This window comes from Monodon monoceros, unplaced genomic scaffold, assembly GCF_005190385.1.
Source record: "Monodon monoceros isolate NGI ecotype Baffin Bay Population unplaced genomic scaffold, NGI_Narwhal_1 Super_Scaffold_2, whole genome shotgun sequence".
NCBI lineage: Eukaryota > Metazoa > Chordata > Mammalia > Artiodactyla > Monodontidae > Monodon > Monodon monoceros.
Window position 1 is genome coordinate 20,070,922 of NW_021703776.1, and position 15,819 is coordinate 20,086,740.

Below are 15,819 nucleotides of genomic sequence, written 5' to 3' on the forward strand. Positions count from 1 at the left end.
AACCTTACTGTAAAGTATGTAGACCAAGGAACCCTATCTTGCTCATATGAGAGATGTTACAGTTTGTCTCATTTGCAATGGGAAAATCTCATTATAAGCAACAGAGTGTTAATACCTTGAGGCAAACTACATTTTATAATCAAATGGCTTATCAGGTTATTCAGGGACAGATAAAATAAGTCTTTGCAAAAGGCAAAACATTTGCAAAATATTTGTTCAAAGGACAAATCATTACAATAGATCCTATAGGTCTTTCTGGTCACATGATTTCTGAAATCTTAACTGAACAAAAGGCCTCGTAAGTGTCTCCATGATCTGTCTGCACCTTACCCTCATTTCCCGCTGGCCTCAGTTCCCACCACTCTGCCGCTGTTCATGCCACTCCAGCCTCATTGACCTCACTATCCTTGAACAGTGAGTCTACCAAGTACTCTGGCCTCAGGGCCTTTGCGCTGGCTGTTCGTTCTGCCAGAAATGTGCTTCCCTGTGGCGCATGCTTGCTCCCTCCTTTCAGATCTCTGTTTAAACTCTCCTTTAATAGTGTTTCCTAGGATCATCCCTCAAATAAACTAACTGGGCTCAAATACTTGCCTCAGACTCTACTTACGGGGGAAACCCAAACTAAAACAAGAAGTCATCTCAGGGGAAGGATCACTTTAGCCACGAGCTGCTGGCACGAGGGAGTGGGGAGAGTGAAACAGGGAAGAAGAGTATGCAGGGTACGGGCACTGTCAGTTGACTGACCACGTTGCATGGAGTGCACCTCAGAATCATCCACTAGAGGGCTGGAAAGGGGGAGTGTTCATCCTTCAGCTCCTTGTCCCCTGATTAGTCATGGCTTATCCTACTGGAAATCCTTTCTAAACATACTTCTAGGTGGTACACATGCAGCTGGTAAGCAGATTTTCCCAAGGGCTCTGGGCAAAAAGCGAGAAGTAGGTAGAGCAGCTGAGGTGAGGCACTGCCTGTCAAATTGCATTTGGGCAGAGCTGGTTCTCAGTGTAGTGGCTGGTATAAAAGGTGAGCTAAGATAAAGTATGGGGTTTCCAATACAAAAATTAACACTATTCATTCTACTATTTTAAAAGATGTGATCAGATAATTTCACGAGAGGTACATCAAATTTTCAAAGCTTAGTAACATTACCTGAATAGGATTTAATGTTGTAATCAAATCAAACTTACAATAAAGTTGGCCTGAAAGTACATTCTATGATATACATAATCGCCACTCTTCTGCATGACGATTAGGCATAGATGGTAAATATCATGTAAAGATTATAGTTTCTACTGGGTTTACCAACATAGTAAGGAATTTCTAAGGCTCAAAGGAATAAGGTTTCAAAAAGAACTGGGAGGCACAGGGACCTAATCCAAGGTTCTGTACAGATGCCTAGCCTCATAATTGGGATGAACACAAGCAGCTATTAGCCCAGGAGATCAGGCTCACATCCATTCCCTTGTTTTAGGAGTCAGAACACCAATGTTTTAGAACCTATCTTGCTTCAGCTAGTCCATTTCCATCATCTCTGAATTAAGCATTGCCCCTAATTCTAAGAGGAGCAGAGGATGCTAAGAGGAGGACATGAGGTACTTCTCTGGTGACACAGTGGTTAAGAATCCGCCTGCCAATGCAAGGGACACGGGTCCGAGCCCTGGTCTGGGAAGATCCCACGTGCCACGGAGCAACCGAGCCCGTGCGCCACAACTACTGAGCCTGCGCTCTAGAGCCCGAGAGCCACAACTACTGAAGGCTGTGAGCCTAGAGCCCGGGCTCCGCAACAAAGACAAGCCACTGCAATGAGAAGCCCGCGCCCTACAACGAATAGTAGCCCCTGCTCGCCACAACTAGAGAAAGCCCGCATGCAACAACGAAGACCCAACACAGCCAAAAAAAAAAAAACAAAACAAAAAAAAAACAGAGGAGGACATGACACAGAAGAGGGAAGAGGACTGCAGAGGTTCTCAGTATAACATGGCAGGAAGGAAGGTTAGGATGAGTAAAACAATGATGAGATTTCAGGGAAAGCCTTCTGCCCGCCACCATCTCTCATAAACTGTTCTGCTGAGGTCCCTGAGAAGGTCCCATCCAGACTCAGCTCTGGTTCCCTTGACACTATAAGCTGGCTCTGCGGGAGCCCAGGACTGCCTCATAAGCCTCACTGGAAAGTATTTATAAAGGGTTTTCCATCACACATAACTGCAGGAAAATACATCCGAGTGGGAACTCTGCTAACAAAAGAAGGAGCTTAAGTGCCAAACAAACAGAAGAGATGGAAAGCACTGCAGGATAGAAATAGAAAGAGACTGACATGCGATCTACCTGAGCAGAGGTTGAAAAATGGTAGTCCACAGGCTGGATCCAGCCACAGGTGGTTATCATTGCCTGAAGAGAATTTTTTTTTTAATATCTGGGCTGGTACTTCCCTGGTGGCACAGTGGTTAACAATCCACCTGCCAATGCAAGGAACACGCGTTCGAGCCCTGGTCCGGGAAGATCCCACATGCCACAGAGCAACTAAGCCCGTGTGCCACAACTACTGAGCCTGCGCTCTGGTGCCCACAAGGCTAGAGCCCGTGCTCCGCAACGAAAAGCCACCTCAGTGAGAAGCCCATGCACCGCAACAAAGAGTAGCCCCCGCTCACTGCAACTACAGAAAGCCCATGCATAGCAACAAAGACCTAACGCAGCCATAAATAAATAAATAAATAAGTTTGTTTATTTTAAAAAATATATCTGGGCCAACATTTAAAAATTAAAATTTTACATAATAGTCCATACTTCTCTTGATAAATTGAAAAGCTGGTCCCACTAGGCTTATTGTCCAACTTTGGAGATGGGACACATACCTCATGGGGCACCCCGCCTACCACTAGACCCTATAGCTCGCCGTGTGGGCAATCGCCACTCCTCTCTTGCATCCATTGTATCCCCAGCGCTGTGCATTGAGCCTGACCCACTGCAGGCACTCCATATTTGTTGAGTTCTGAACAGATGGATGATAAAAAATGTTAAAAGGAAGTGAGGGTGGGAATCATATAAGTAATCAACTATGAAGTGGGCCTCGGCAAATGAGTAGAACTGATTTTTATTTAGAATTCGTGGACTATTCATAATGCAATATGTGCTGGTTAGAAGTTCACCAGATATCAGGATAAAATGGCATTCTCCAAGCAATACTAACGTCTTCCCAACCTTTTGTACCAGCTTCTGCCTGTAGGGTTTCTAGTGTGTTCTCCATGTTCAGTCTACAGATGCTAATTGCCTTTTTAATATTTGTTATTCACTGTTATATTATTTTCTGTACTTTCTTGTTTACTTGGAAAAAATGTAAAGAAACCTCTTTTTCATGCTTGACATGACCTTTGCCTTTTTATTCTGAGATAAAGCTATTTGTAAAAATGCTTACAATTTGACAGTAGTTCAATAAATCTTCATCTCTCAATAAGTACTAAAAACTGTAATTTCATTACCTGGTTGAAGCTCATTCCTTCTTCCCTCTTTAGCAGCTTGAACTAAACTTGCAGCTAATGGAAAAAGAAAAAAATAATCCATTAGCAAATGATCCACACAGCGGCTTTAACAGTTTACCATTTTATACCCAAAATAAGTGAGGGCTCAAAGCTGTCAGTGGATGATTAAGGTGAAATACAAAGTATTCTTTTTTGTAGATAGACTCTACAGATTCTTTATTTCAAATCTAATCTCCCAAGTGCATCTTCTCCCAGAAAACCATTGTTATAAAATGATCAAATATTGCAAAAATTCAGTACTTTGAAACTAAAAAAATGTAGTTTAGTTCTTGAATTGTAGCAATGAAAGAGTTCAACTTACCCAACAAAGTTCTCTCCCTGTTGACTGAGCAACTGACAACTTGCAAGTCTTTCTCAAATGTATAGAGATGCTATTAAAACAGAAGTATTTTTTAATTTGGAGTTTCATGTTAAACAACAATTTCATGAATGCAATTCCCATTCAGCTCTCTAGCAAGTATCATTGCGGCAAAGCATTTTATTAAAGAACCACCAGTGAACCAGTTTATCCATACTGAGAAGTTTCAGATTATTTTTTAAGAAAAAAGTTTGCTATTGTAGGCCATCTTTGGCACTGAAACTTAACCATGAGACAATATAGTATAGTGGTTAAGAGCATAGAACTTGGAGCCAAGCTAGATCCAGGTTCAAATCCTAACTCTGCCACTTGCTAGCTGTGTGACTTTAGATGAGTTATTCAACCTCTCTATCCTCCCATCAGTAAAACTGAAATCATAATACAACCTATCTCAGGAGATCCTTAGAAGTGGTGAGTTAGATAATCCATGTGAAAGTACTTACTACAATGTCTGCCACACATAATAAGTACTCAAGTGTTAGCTATTATGATTATTGAGGCAAGTAACTAATCAATTTACATGACTATGACATCATTAACTATGTCTAACAGACTGTCACAAGTGCATCCCCTAAAGGACTCCCATATTTACAATACTGGCAAAGCAGTCTTCTTTTTTATTTAATCTTTATTTTTATTTTCTTGCTGTTCGATTGTTGCAAGATTCCATTTCCTGGAATAGTAAAGAAAATTAAAATGGTCATGCAGAAGGAGGATGTGAGGTGCAGATTGAGGAACTGGAGCCAATCACAGTTATATTAAATAAAGTCTCTTAAAATACACTTAGAGGATAAGGAAAGATAGAGCCTTAGACTTCAGGAGAGAGCAGGCTAAGAGAAACAGTGACTGCAGAACTATTACGAAGGTAATTAGTACCTGCAGACTAAAGAACCACTGAGAACATACTAGAATCCAGTGGCCAGAAGTTGACAGAAAATGTTGAAAAGTCAGGAAAAGGGAACTTTGAGTTAATAAGAAGGCTCTGAATTCATGTGAGAAATTTTGGTTTTCTTTGACTCCTGCTCTAACTGAGTGATTCTTATTTATAAGTAAGAAGAGTCATGAGCGTATACACTTAAGTTTTCAGTGTTTTATCCTTTTAATTAATAAATAACGCACAAGGAGAGTCTCAGCGTTTAAAACATGCAAACACTACCAAATAAAAAGTCTACGTTCTCCATTACATTCACCCAATTCCAATTTCCTCTGCAAAGGAAACATGTTTGTAATTTGCTCTGTAGCCTTCCAGATCATTCAAAATGAGTTTTTAATATATATTTATGCACGTATATATTTGTCTTGCAAGTTTTTTAAACATAAATGCAATGTATTATTCTGGCAACTTGCTTTTTTCATGTAATAATGTGTTTTGGAGCGCCTTCTGTGCCAGTGTACATTTATAGACTTCTGAGTCCCTCAATACTGGTAAATTGTTTTTATGTAGGCACAAAGTGACTCCCTCCCATTTGCCTCAAGAATTAGACAAGCCTGTCACGTTAACCAATGTCTTACGTGAGTGGTTTGAGGAAAGATTAAGAAAAGGAGGCTGGTTCTAAATCTGGATCTTTGAGAAGTAATGAGAAGCAAGAACAGTGAAGGTTACGCAGAACCAGAAGTCAGAGCCAGAGGTCATTATGAGATACTAAGCTTCTGGGAGCACACAAATCCGGGGGAGGGCGTTGGACTTCCTACATTCCTACAGAACATTGGATAGTTGGTTTGCGCCAACTTGGCTTAAATCTCAAAGGACTAAGAGACCAGGTGACATTTTGTTCCAGGACTCCTTACACATTTTTTTTTTTAAGATAATGGTAAAGGGAGAAGAGAAGGAAGCAAAGAAATATAAACTAAATTTTTAGAAAATAAAATGAAATAAGAAGTTGTATCTAGAAAGAAGGAAAACTTGAATAGCAGGAAAGTAACCAATAAGTAACTATAATCTATGGTGATTTTTACCTCGTTTTGTTTGGTCTGGTAATCATACAATCCAAAGAAGACATTTCCCTTATCATCCTGAAAAGAAAAAATTAACGAGATGTTTATTAAATGTCATTGTTTAGGAAGTTACTAGTTTTAAAAGAAACCTGCAACAATTCAACCAGTATTAGCAACAAGCACTCTAAAGGTAGACTGCTGTGCATGTCAGAGAGGGACTGAACCTGTTTCTGCTGGTCATATGGATCAAAGAGTGAAAGGCAATAAGAATGTACAGCTCAGTGAGTCTGGGGGACCCTGTCTCCTAGGACTGAGCATGGTGAAGGAGCGAATCTTTTTGTACTTCCATTTATTTCTGTAAGAGAATATATATGATGGTCACTGAAAGTGGCCAGAACAAGTCCCTGATATTCTTATAAGTAAAACTTTTTGAATCGTACAACTCCTTTAACGCAGCATCCTCATAGATACAACTTAAAATAACTTTTTTTAGGCAAAAAGAAAAAAAGTACAGTAATACAACTGTGCAAAGCAAACTGACCACTGTTATCATTCTTCCACTTTTCACTACTACGGTAAAGTTATCTGTAAAGTTAAATTTTCTTTCCTTAGAACAATTAATATTGAAAACACACTGTCAAATATTAATACCTCAAAAGTCTGAGCATATATAAGTTTGAAAAGATGATGTATAGTAATAATATTTAATATTTTCTCAAAGATAAAAATTTAACATTAATTAGGTTTAAACATCTCTTACTTGGCATTTTTCCTGTAGAAAATGAAACTGTTCACCTATTCAAAACATTTGAGCACTGTGTCAGACACTGTATAGTTTTTTATTTAAAAAAGAGAACATATTTCATAAGACTGAATTTCAATTACCCTATTCAATCTCACAAAATAAAAAATGTCATATGTTAAAGATTAAATGCCAACAGGTCTTACTCACTACCCCTCAATAAGATACAGCATAAAACTCTGTAAAAAAAGAAATGGTTAAAATGGTAAATTTTATGTTATGTATATTTTACCACAATTTAAAAAAAGAATATAGGCATACCTTATAGGTATAAATAATATTTCCATTTCTTTCAACATTTAGTACACGTAAGCTCTCATAATTGTTTTCTAAAACACCTGAAACAATAATAGCAAGTTAACACTTAGCAGATGTTTACAAACATATCTAACAAATACAATATTAGTGAAAAGCCAAATACGAAAGAATACTGATCATACCATTACATAGAGTTTAAAAACAAGCAAAGCTAATCTATTTTATTAGAGATCAGACTAGTAATGACCTTTAGGGAAGAGGAAAGGAGCAGTGATTAGGAAGTACCTCAAGGGAGCCTTGCTAATGGAAGTGTACACATTGGAAAAAACCAGCAGAATCTACTGAAGCTGAATATATATGGCTCAAAAATTGCCCTTGTACATATATCTTATAAGAAGTATACACATATTGTGGCAAATAACACATATGACATCTACAGCACTATGGTTCAGAGACTTCCCTGGTGGCGCAGTGGTTAAGAATCCGCCTGCCAATGTAGGGGACACGGGTTCAAGCCCTGGTCTGGGAAGATCCCACATGCTGTGGAGCAACTAAGCCCATGCGCCACAACTACTGAGCCTGCGTTCTAGAGCTCGTGAGCCAAAACTACTGAGCCCGCGTGCCACAACTACTGAAGCCCGCATGCCTAAAGCATGTGCTCCACAACAAGAGAAGCCACCGCAGTGAGAAGCCCACACACCGCAAAGAAGAGTAGCCCCCGCTTGCTGCAACTAGAGAAAGCCTGCACATGGCAACAAAGACCCAAAGCAGCCAAAAATAAATAAATAAATAAATATAGCACTATGGTTCATAATAGTCAAAACTGGAAACCCAAAATATCCATCAAGCAAAGAATGAATAAATTGTGGTATATTCAAACAATGGAATATTATACAACAATAAAAATGAATTAACTTGCTGTAACATACAGCATAAATGAGTACAAGAAGCCCACATACTCACCCCTCCCAAAAAGGTACAAACTGTATGATTTAATTTACACACAAGTTTCAAAATCTGGCAAAAAGAATCTATTGTGCTAGATGAGTGATTGCTGGAAAGGAGTATGAAGGGGACCTTTGGGGTTCTATTAATTTTCTCCTTCCGGCTCTGAGTGCCAGTTCCATGGGTGTGCCTCACTTTGTGAAAATTAACTGAGTTGCACTTGTGATTTGTGTACTTTTCTGTATGAAGGCCATATTTGACAAAGGATATAAAGATTTTTTACACAAAACATTTAACTTGTAAGTTAACTGACCATCATTTTTCTTCTAAAATTTTTGGATATTCCTCCGATTTCTACAGTTAAAGGATTTAAACACTGGTTAGAAACAGCATTGATAATTATCATCATTAATTGGGAAGAAAAGTATATATCCCCAATTTCCTCAAAATTAAATTGCTTAAACTTGACTCATTTTCCCCACACAAGAATAGTGTTATTAGATGTTAAAATATTATGATTATGACAAATTCCAATATTCAGACAAAACATATGCAAAATATCCTATAAATCAGAGCAAATTTCAGTTTGTATTCCTGATTAAAAAGGAAAAATCAAGACACAAAATCAGGATAATTGGTGAGCTCAACCCCTGCACTGGAGCTGGGAGTGGAAAACATTTAGAGATGGTTCACTGAGAACTTAGGAATCATCCTGAGACCTCTCTTGCCAACTCCTCACAAGAAGAAGCTGCCTGGCTCTTCAGGGGGCAGGGCAAAGAAGGGGGCAAGTGTTGCTTATATATGGGTATGTACACTTTTCAATGTATATTGAGGTATCAGACACATTATTCTCAATATTAAAAAAAATAAGAATAATCACTTGGTCTCTCAGGATAATAGTATGATTCAATTAGCTTACTGCTGAACAGCACTTCATAATTTACAGAGTTCTCATTGCTATCTCAATCATACTGTGTAAGGTACTACAGGCCCATTGTATGGGTAAAACAACTGAGTTTCAATGAAGTTAAGATATCTGGCCAATACCGTATATTGAAAAAGTGGCACAGACTAATTTCAAGTCTAGGAAAAGGTAAACAGAATGAACTAAGTTTCCTGTATCATACTCACAATGGGAAAACGGATAATTACCGAAAAATCCTTTAAGGTAGATTTTGCAGACATCTAAAGAGGATTTCAGTGAGTTTCTTTTCATCCTGCACATGACTCAAAACTCCTGGAATGCAATGTGTCAATATTTTGAGAAGCATTTTTTTTTTCTTTCAAGATTATAAGGATGCTGGAAGAGACCTTCTCAAAAGTACACTTAAAAGGTTTCAACTAAGATAAGAAACTTCTTTACAAGAATCTTGCTAAGAAAATCCAATTTCCTTGCAAAAGCACATCTATTTCCAAATCACTAAAATATTAAGAGAAAAAAATTCTCCAACAAGTGCAGATTACAACACATGATATATGCTTATTCCATTAAATCAATGGTTCTCAATGCTTGTGTTGTGTTAGACTCATCGGGGAGATTTTAAAAGAACATGGATGCCCAAGCCCTGTCCCAAATATCCTAATTTTTTTGAGCTGGTGAGGGCCCTACTCCCTGGTGCCTGTGTTTTTAAGTTTCCCTTGTTATTCTAATGTGCAGCCAGGGCTGAGAACCAGTGAACTACATATTTATAAATAATATACATTAAACAATATTCATTAGATAGCATAACTAGGACCTGCTTATAATGTAACCAGAGTAGAAAGAAATAATAAAAATAATGCCTTCATGGGTCTGTTAGGGAGTAAGAATTGCAGTCTTAAACAATCCTGCAGTTAAGTACATGGTTCTCATCTGAAGGATATTTGCATTCGATAAATTTAGCAATGTTGTTAAGCCAGAGACCAGGGTCTCACCACACACCATAAACCCATCGGCCCTTCCTCCCCGGATTAGTTGCTCATGTTTTAGACACACCCTTTTAAAAGACTTATTCAATAACCTCTTTGCTTATTCATTCTGACTCTTCTCCCACTAGTTCAACTCTGGAAAGTCCAGAAGAGGAAGTTTAGCAATTTCAAATGAGGAAATGTGGTTTAATTTTACAGTTCAGTGAAGTCAGAGTTCATGAAGGAAAAATGTAGCATTTTGATAAATACTTGCATAAGTAAACCTACTAAAAAAACGGAGAGTACCTAGATATTAAAGGTGTTGGTGAGTCACAGCTCATGTAAAATTAAAGCTGGTTTGCCACCCCAGTGTCCAATGAAGCCTTATTTACAAGAGCCAGGTCATGGAAGCAACCTAAATGCCCACCGACAGATGAATGGATAAAGAAGATGTGGTACAGGGCTTCCCTGGTGGCGCAGTGGTTGGGAGTCTGCCTGCCAATGCAGGGGACACGGATTCGAGCCCTGGTCCGGGAAGATCCCACATGCCGCGGAGCAACTAAGCCTGTGTGCCACAACTACTGAGCCTGCGCTCTAGAGCCCAGAAGCCACAACTACTGAGCCCAAGTGCCACAACTACTGAAGCCTGTGCGCCTAAAGCCCGTGCTCCACAACAAGAGAAGCCACGACAATGAGAAGCCCACGCACAGCAACGAAGACCCAACACAGCCATAAAATAAATAAATTTATTAAAAAAAAAAAAGATGTGGTACATATATACAATGGACTATTACTCAGCCATAAAAAAGAACAGAATTGGGTCATTCGTAGAGATATGGATGGACCTAGAGGCTGTCATAGAGAGTGAAGTAAGTCAGAAAGAAAAAAAACAAATATATATTAACGCATATATGTGGAATCTAGAAAAATGGTACAGATGAACCAGTTCACAAGGCAGAAATAGAGACACAGATGTAGAGAACAAACGTATGGACACCAAGGGGGGAAAGCAGCAGTGGGGGTAGGGAGCTGGTGGTGGGATGAACTGGGAGATGGGGATTGACATGTATACACTAATATGTATAAAACAGATAATAAGAACCTGCTGTATTAAAAAAAAATAAAATAAAATTCAAAAAAAACCCTATAAATATATTCATTTATAGTTTCTATCTTTGATGTCATGCACAGAATTGTATTTCCTACCCTGAGATTATATAAATGCCTGGTATATTTTTTTCTACAATTTTTGTGTTTGTATTTTTTTAATTATATATTTGATCCAACTAAAATTTATTTATGTATTTATACTCATACGTATACAGTATGAGATAACATTTGTCATTATACTTTGTTTACAAATGGTTACCCAGTTGTTCAAATGCCATTTATTGAATTATGTTTTTTCTGAAATGCCACACTTATAATGTAGTAAACCCCTATGTATATTTCTGAACTATTTATTCCTGTTCCATTGACCCGTCTACATATTATTAAGTCAATGCCACATTGCTTTGATTACAGCTTTATAATGCTTTTTAATATTTGGTGGTCAAGTCTTCTGTGATCACTCTCCTTTCATGGCTATTCTCATCCTTTTATCCTTTCAAATAAACTTTAGGGTAAATTTGTAAAAAAAAAAAAAAAAGCTGGTTTGCCAGATAAGTCTCGTCCACTTCAATGTATTCTTTGCCAAACACGAGTGATTTCACTTTAAAAGAAGATGTCTGTCAAATATGTAAATTTGGTTTCCAACTGCTATGAGACAAAAATCAAATAAAAGTATTTCTTTTCTTTCCAATGACTATGGGGGTGGAGGGAGTCTCACAGCCCTATACAAAAATTTGAACTAGTTCCTAAAACAGAGATCAAGGAGTGCTAAGATATAATTATCCTATGACATTTCTATTCTGTAAATAAGTCACATAAAACCTCCTGCTCAACAGGACCAGATATTATAATTTCTAAACGTATGAAGTAAACATTATTATATGATTTATATTTCATATTCTGAATAAAATGAGAAAAATCAAGGATGGGGTGATTAGTTAAGCAATAAAGAGAGAAAAGAATTAGAAAAGGAGACTAGGAAGGTAGGGGAAGGAAAAGTGAAAAGGAAAGACAGTGGCGAGAGAAGAGTAAAACAATAAACAAAAACAATGTGACTAAGTCAATCCTCTGGCCCCCAAATCTGTCTGGGGGTATCTAGGAGGCAACAATAAAAGCATTACTCTTGAGTCAGATAACTGGTAAAATATATCATTTCCCTGGAAAAAATGAATAACTACAGTATTTTAAAGATTAATCAATCTGGAACATTAATAGATTCTAATAAATTCATCAATCTAATACTAATTGAAGCAGGCAAGGAGATATAGGCAAGAAAACCTACATTATTTCTGGTCTTAAATATACGTGACATTTAAACCTTAGAAAATTTACATACCGGAGACTTTTTCTTAATTTCCTGAAGATATGATACATTCCAAGAGGGGATTAAGCATTAGACAGAAAAATTAATACATAAAATCTATTATATTGCTACATACCAGTAATAGTTAGAACCTATAATGTTTTTAAATGTGCTATTTATGAGAGCAACGAAAAATAATAACAACCCAGGAATAAATCTGGCAAAAACCTTCATGGAGAAAATTCTAAGACTTCTTAAGAATCATAAAGGAGCTCTAAATAAACAACAAGCTATACTTTATTCATAGTTGGGAAGATTTAATATTGTAAAGATGCCAATTCTCCCTAAGCTGATCCACAGATTCAATGCAACTCAAATCAAAAATCCAACAGACTTTGGTGAAATCTAACTGGCTGATTCCAAAATATATATGTAAGAACAAGGAGCATAGAATAGCCAAGATGATCCTGAAGATGACTGATGTGAGAAGACTTACTCTACCAGTTATCAAGACTTAACAGAAAGATAGTTACTAAGATGTCTTCGTCTAACATTGGCCAATGGAACAAAATTAAAAGCCCAGAAAAGGAGACTCACACACATATGGAAACTTGATGTGTGAAGGAAGTGGTTTTGCTGTCAGTGAGAAAAGGTAGGGCTATTTGGTTAGTGACACTAGAACTACTAGCTATTAACACAGAAAAACAATGCAATTTACAAAAGAATATATTAACACCTGTAAGCTATAAATAATAACAAAACAAAATCATGTAACCACCACCCAGCTTAAAAATAGCAAATATCAGGGCTACTTTTGAAGGTTCTGGTGTCCCCCTATTTGATTCCTACATCATATTACAAAAATAAATTCCAGATGGATTAAAAAGATAACAAAATTCAAAGAAAAGAGCTTTAAAGCTTTTAGAAGTTAATATAAAAATGTCTTCATGGCTTCTAAATTTCTTTAAAATATCCAAAAACCACAAACCGTAAAGGAAAAGACTCATAAATTAGACTACATTATAATCAAGAACTCTTGTTTATCAAAGGTAATCACAAACTGAAAAAACCAAGAGATTGAGGGAAGATATCTGCAACATATATGATGAACAAAGGACTAGAATCCACAATGAAGAATGCCTTAAAATCAATATTAAAAAAAGCCACAATAGACAAAAAGACAAAAGGATGAACCAACATCCCATAGAAGGGGAAACTCAAATAGCCAGTAAATATATAGAGATGTTCAACCTCAAACCACAATGAAGTAACGTTTAGACCCACCAGTTTGACAAGAAATTTAAAATCTGGAAAAATCAAGAGCTTGTGAAGATACAGAGTACCAAAAACATTTCTATACCACAAATGGGGTAGTTAATAAGTACAAGTACTTTAGAAAACAATTTGGCACTACCCAGGAAAAGTGAAGACGTGCATAGCCTGTGACTCAGCAACTCTACTGTCAGACATCCATCCTAGAGAAACATGTAAAGTATGCACCAGGTTAGTAAAAGCATAGACTGTAACAGCAAACCCCAGAAACCTCCCAAATGTCACTGTTGGGATAAAGATAAGTAAGTTGGGTTTCCTAGGAAACATCCTGAGACAGTTTCGTATGCAGGGTATTTACTAGGGAGTGCTTACTAAAGTGGGATTAACACCTGTAGCAGGAAAGAGAAGGAAGCAGGACCAGGCTGGGGAAGAAGTCAAGTTACAATGAAGGCCCAGTAGCCTCAGGTGACCTTGGGGTCCTCCACTGGGGAAGCTCTAGAACTGAAATGAATTGTCAGAGTTGTCCCATGTGAGTCAAAATGCCCAGGCCTTTATACCCCACCTCACCCTCTCATTAAAGGAGGCCATACCTAAACTAAAGGGGCATAAAGTTGGGTGACGCAACCCTCTGCCGAGGCCATCCCTGAAGGTGCTGACAGCTGAGGGCTATCTGCTGCCCACACTTACAGCACCTGTGACAAGCCCTTTCTTGATAGGAAGATCTAAGCACTGCATCTCCATGTCCACCATAGTGTTGTATAGTCACACAAATGGAATACTATACAGCAGTGAAAATTAACGAACTACAGCAGTCAACATGGATAAATCTTACACTACTGAGAAGAAAAAAAATGAAAAGAATACATATAGTGTTCTTTCATTTACTTAAAGTTCACAAACAAGCAAAATGAAATGATATTTTGCTTAGGGAGATATACATATGGGTTAAAACTACAAATAGGATCAAAGAAATGTTAAAATATAAAAGTTTAAGTGGTTGTAGGTAACAACTTACAGATGAGGGATATGGAGAGCAACAGGATCAAACAAGGAGACGAAGAGCCTATAAAAGTCTTGATATTATTCTATTTTTAAGGTGGGTACACAGTTTTGCTTTTATTATTTATAGCTTAGATGTGTTAAAAATATTCTTTTGTATAACTGTTTTAATTTTTAAAGAACAAATATTTTCTTCCTTTATTTCAGGAGAAATAATTTTCCCAAAGTTCAACCTAGAACAAGAAACACATGCAGTAACCAAATCTGGTCTCCTTACTTCTTAACCCCTTTTTGACTAAAATGCTATCATATATGCACTGAATTTCTGTCCTGGCTGACTTAGCCCAGCTCTGTTGTTATTTTGCCAGAAATATGTCATACATCAGGAGTACTACTTAACACCCCTAAGAAATCTTCAATTGTATTTGTTGATGTAAAAATATTAAGGCTTCAAATTTAGAGAGCAAGTGTGCAGAGAGGAGACTTTACAATGGTATAATTATTCATAATTTACATTTGAAAAGCTGAGACTTTGAAAGGAAAATAATTTGCACAAATGTGTGGAGTAATAGCTGTGCTAGAAATAAAATAGAATCCCACATTCCCCTGCCAGTGCTACAAATTACAGCAGCAGAATAATTAACTTGTGGGTTTTTTGAGCTACCACCCACTGGTGATTTTCAGAAATAACAATTTCTTTTCGTATAATAGGGCTAATATCTTGCCAAGGTGCTCTGCAGGAGCAAAATACTACCAATATCAGAAAAATCTGGTATTTCTAGTAAGTTTAGTTTCTGAGGACCCAGGGGTATCTGCTGTTTGGTGAAATGTCAACACACAAGTTTATATGCCTTCACAGATGTGTGAAAGACACAAGGAAGCCAAAATCTAACTGGCTCACACACAGCTTTTCAATCACAACACACATTACTGAAACATAAGACTGTGGCATTTCACACTTCATCTAACTTCTCATTTTCAGACACTTGCCACTTAGCTATATAAGGTGGAGGTCCAGAGGAAGGACCACTTTGTGGTAGAAACCATAAATCTTCAAAAGCTCTTTAGACATTCAGGAGACTTTAAAAAATCCCCCAAAGTGAAGCTTTACTAATAATGACACTAGTCGTTTGTCAAACTCACTAGTCAAACTGGAGCCTTGAGCTACGCAAACATGACTCCCTGTTTGGAACCAACAACTAACATGCCAAGACAAGGAACCCTACAAATATTCTGCTAAAGCCATAGGACAGAAAATTTTCTCCAGCGATAAGGAGAAAGGAGTTGTAGATATGGGTAATTTGATGGACCTCTCCAAAAAATGCCCTCCAGCAAGTCTAAGTGTTTAAGGAAAACCAGAGGGGGAAAAAAAGAGGTAAACACACTGAAGTGGCTAGCTCCTTTGCACAACTGGGAT

General features: G+C 37.5%; 1 protein-coding gene across 4 annotated transcripts in view; it reads right to left on the bottom strand.

Annotated features, from left to right (window-relative positions):
- Positions 1-15,819, bottom strand: part of GSAP (gamma-secretase activating protein) — a 90,882-nt gene that overhangs the window by 69,796 nt on the left and 5,267 nt on the right. For 3 of the 4 annotated variants that reach the window (XR_003795096.1, XM_029232932.1, XM_029232930.1), the window contains exons 2-5: positions 6,890-6,966; positions 5,848-5,904; positions 3,835-3,904; positions 3,474-3,527 (exon numbers count right to left, since the gene is read on the bottom strand). Coding sequence is in view for 2 of the 4 variants with exons in the window: in XM_029232930.1 (XP_029088763.1) it covers positions 3,474-3,527; positions 3,835-3,904; positions 5,848-5,904; positions 6,890-6,966 (258 nt within the window). In the remaining 2 variants the exon portion in view is untranslated. Of the gene's footprint in view, positions 1-3,473; positions 3,528-3,834; positions 3,905-5,847; positions 5,905-6,889; positions 6,967-8,983; positions 9,988-15,819 lie in introns of those variants that run through there. The other variant, XM_029232931.1, reaches the window with a different exon arrangement.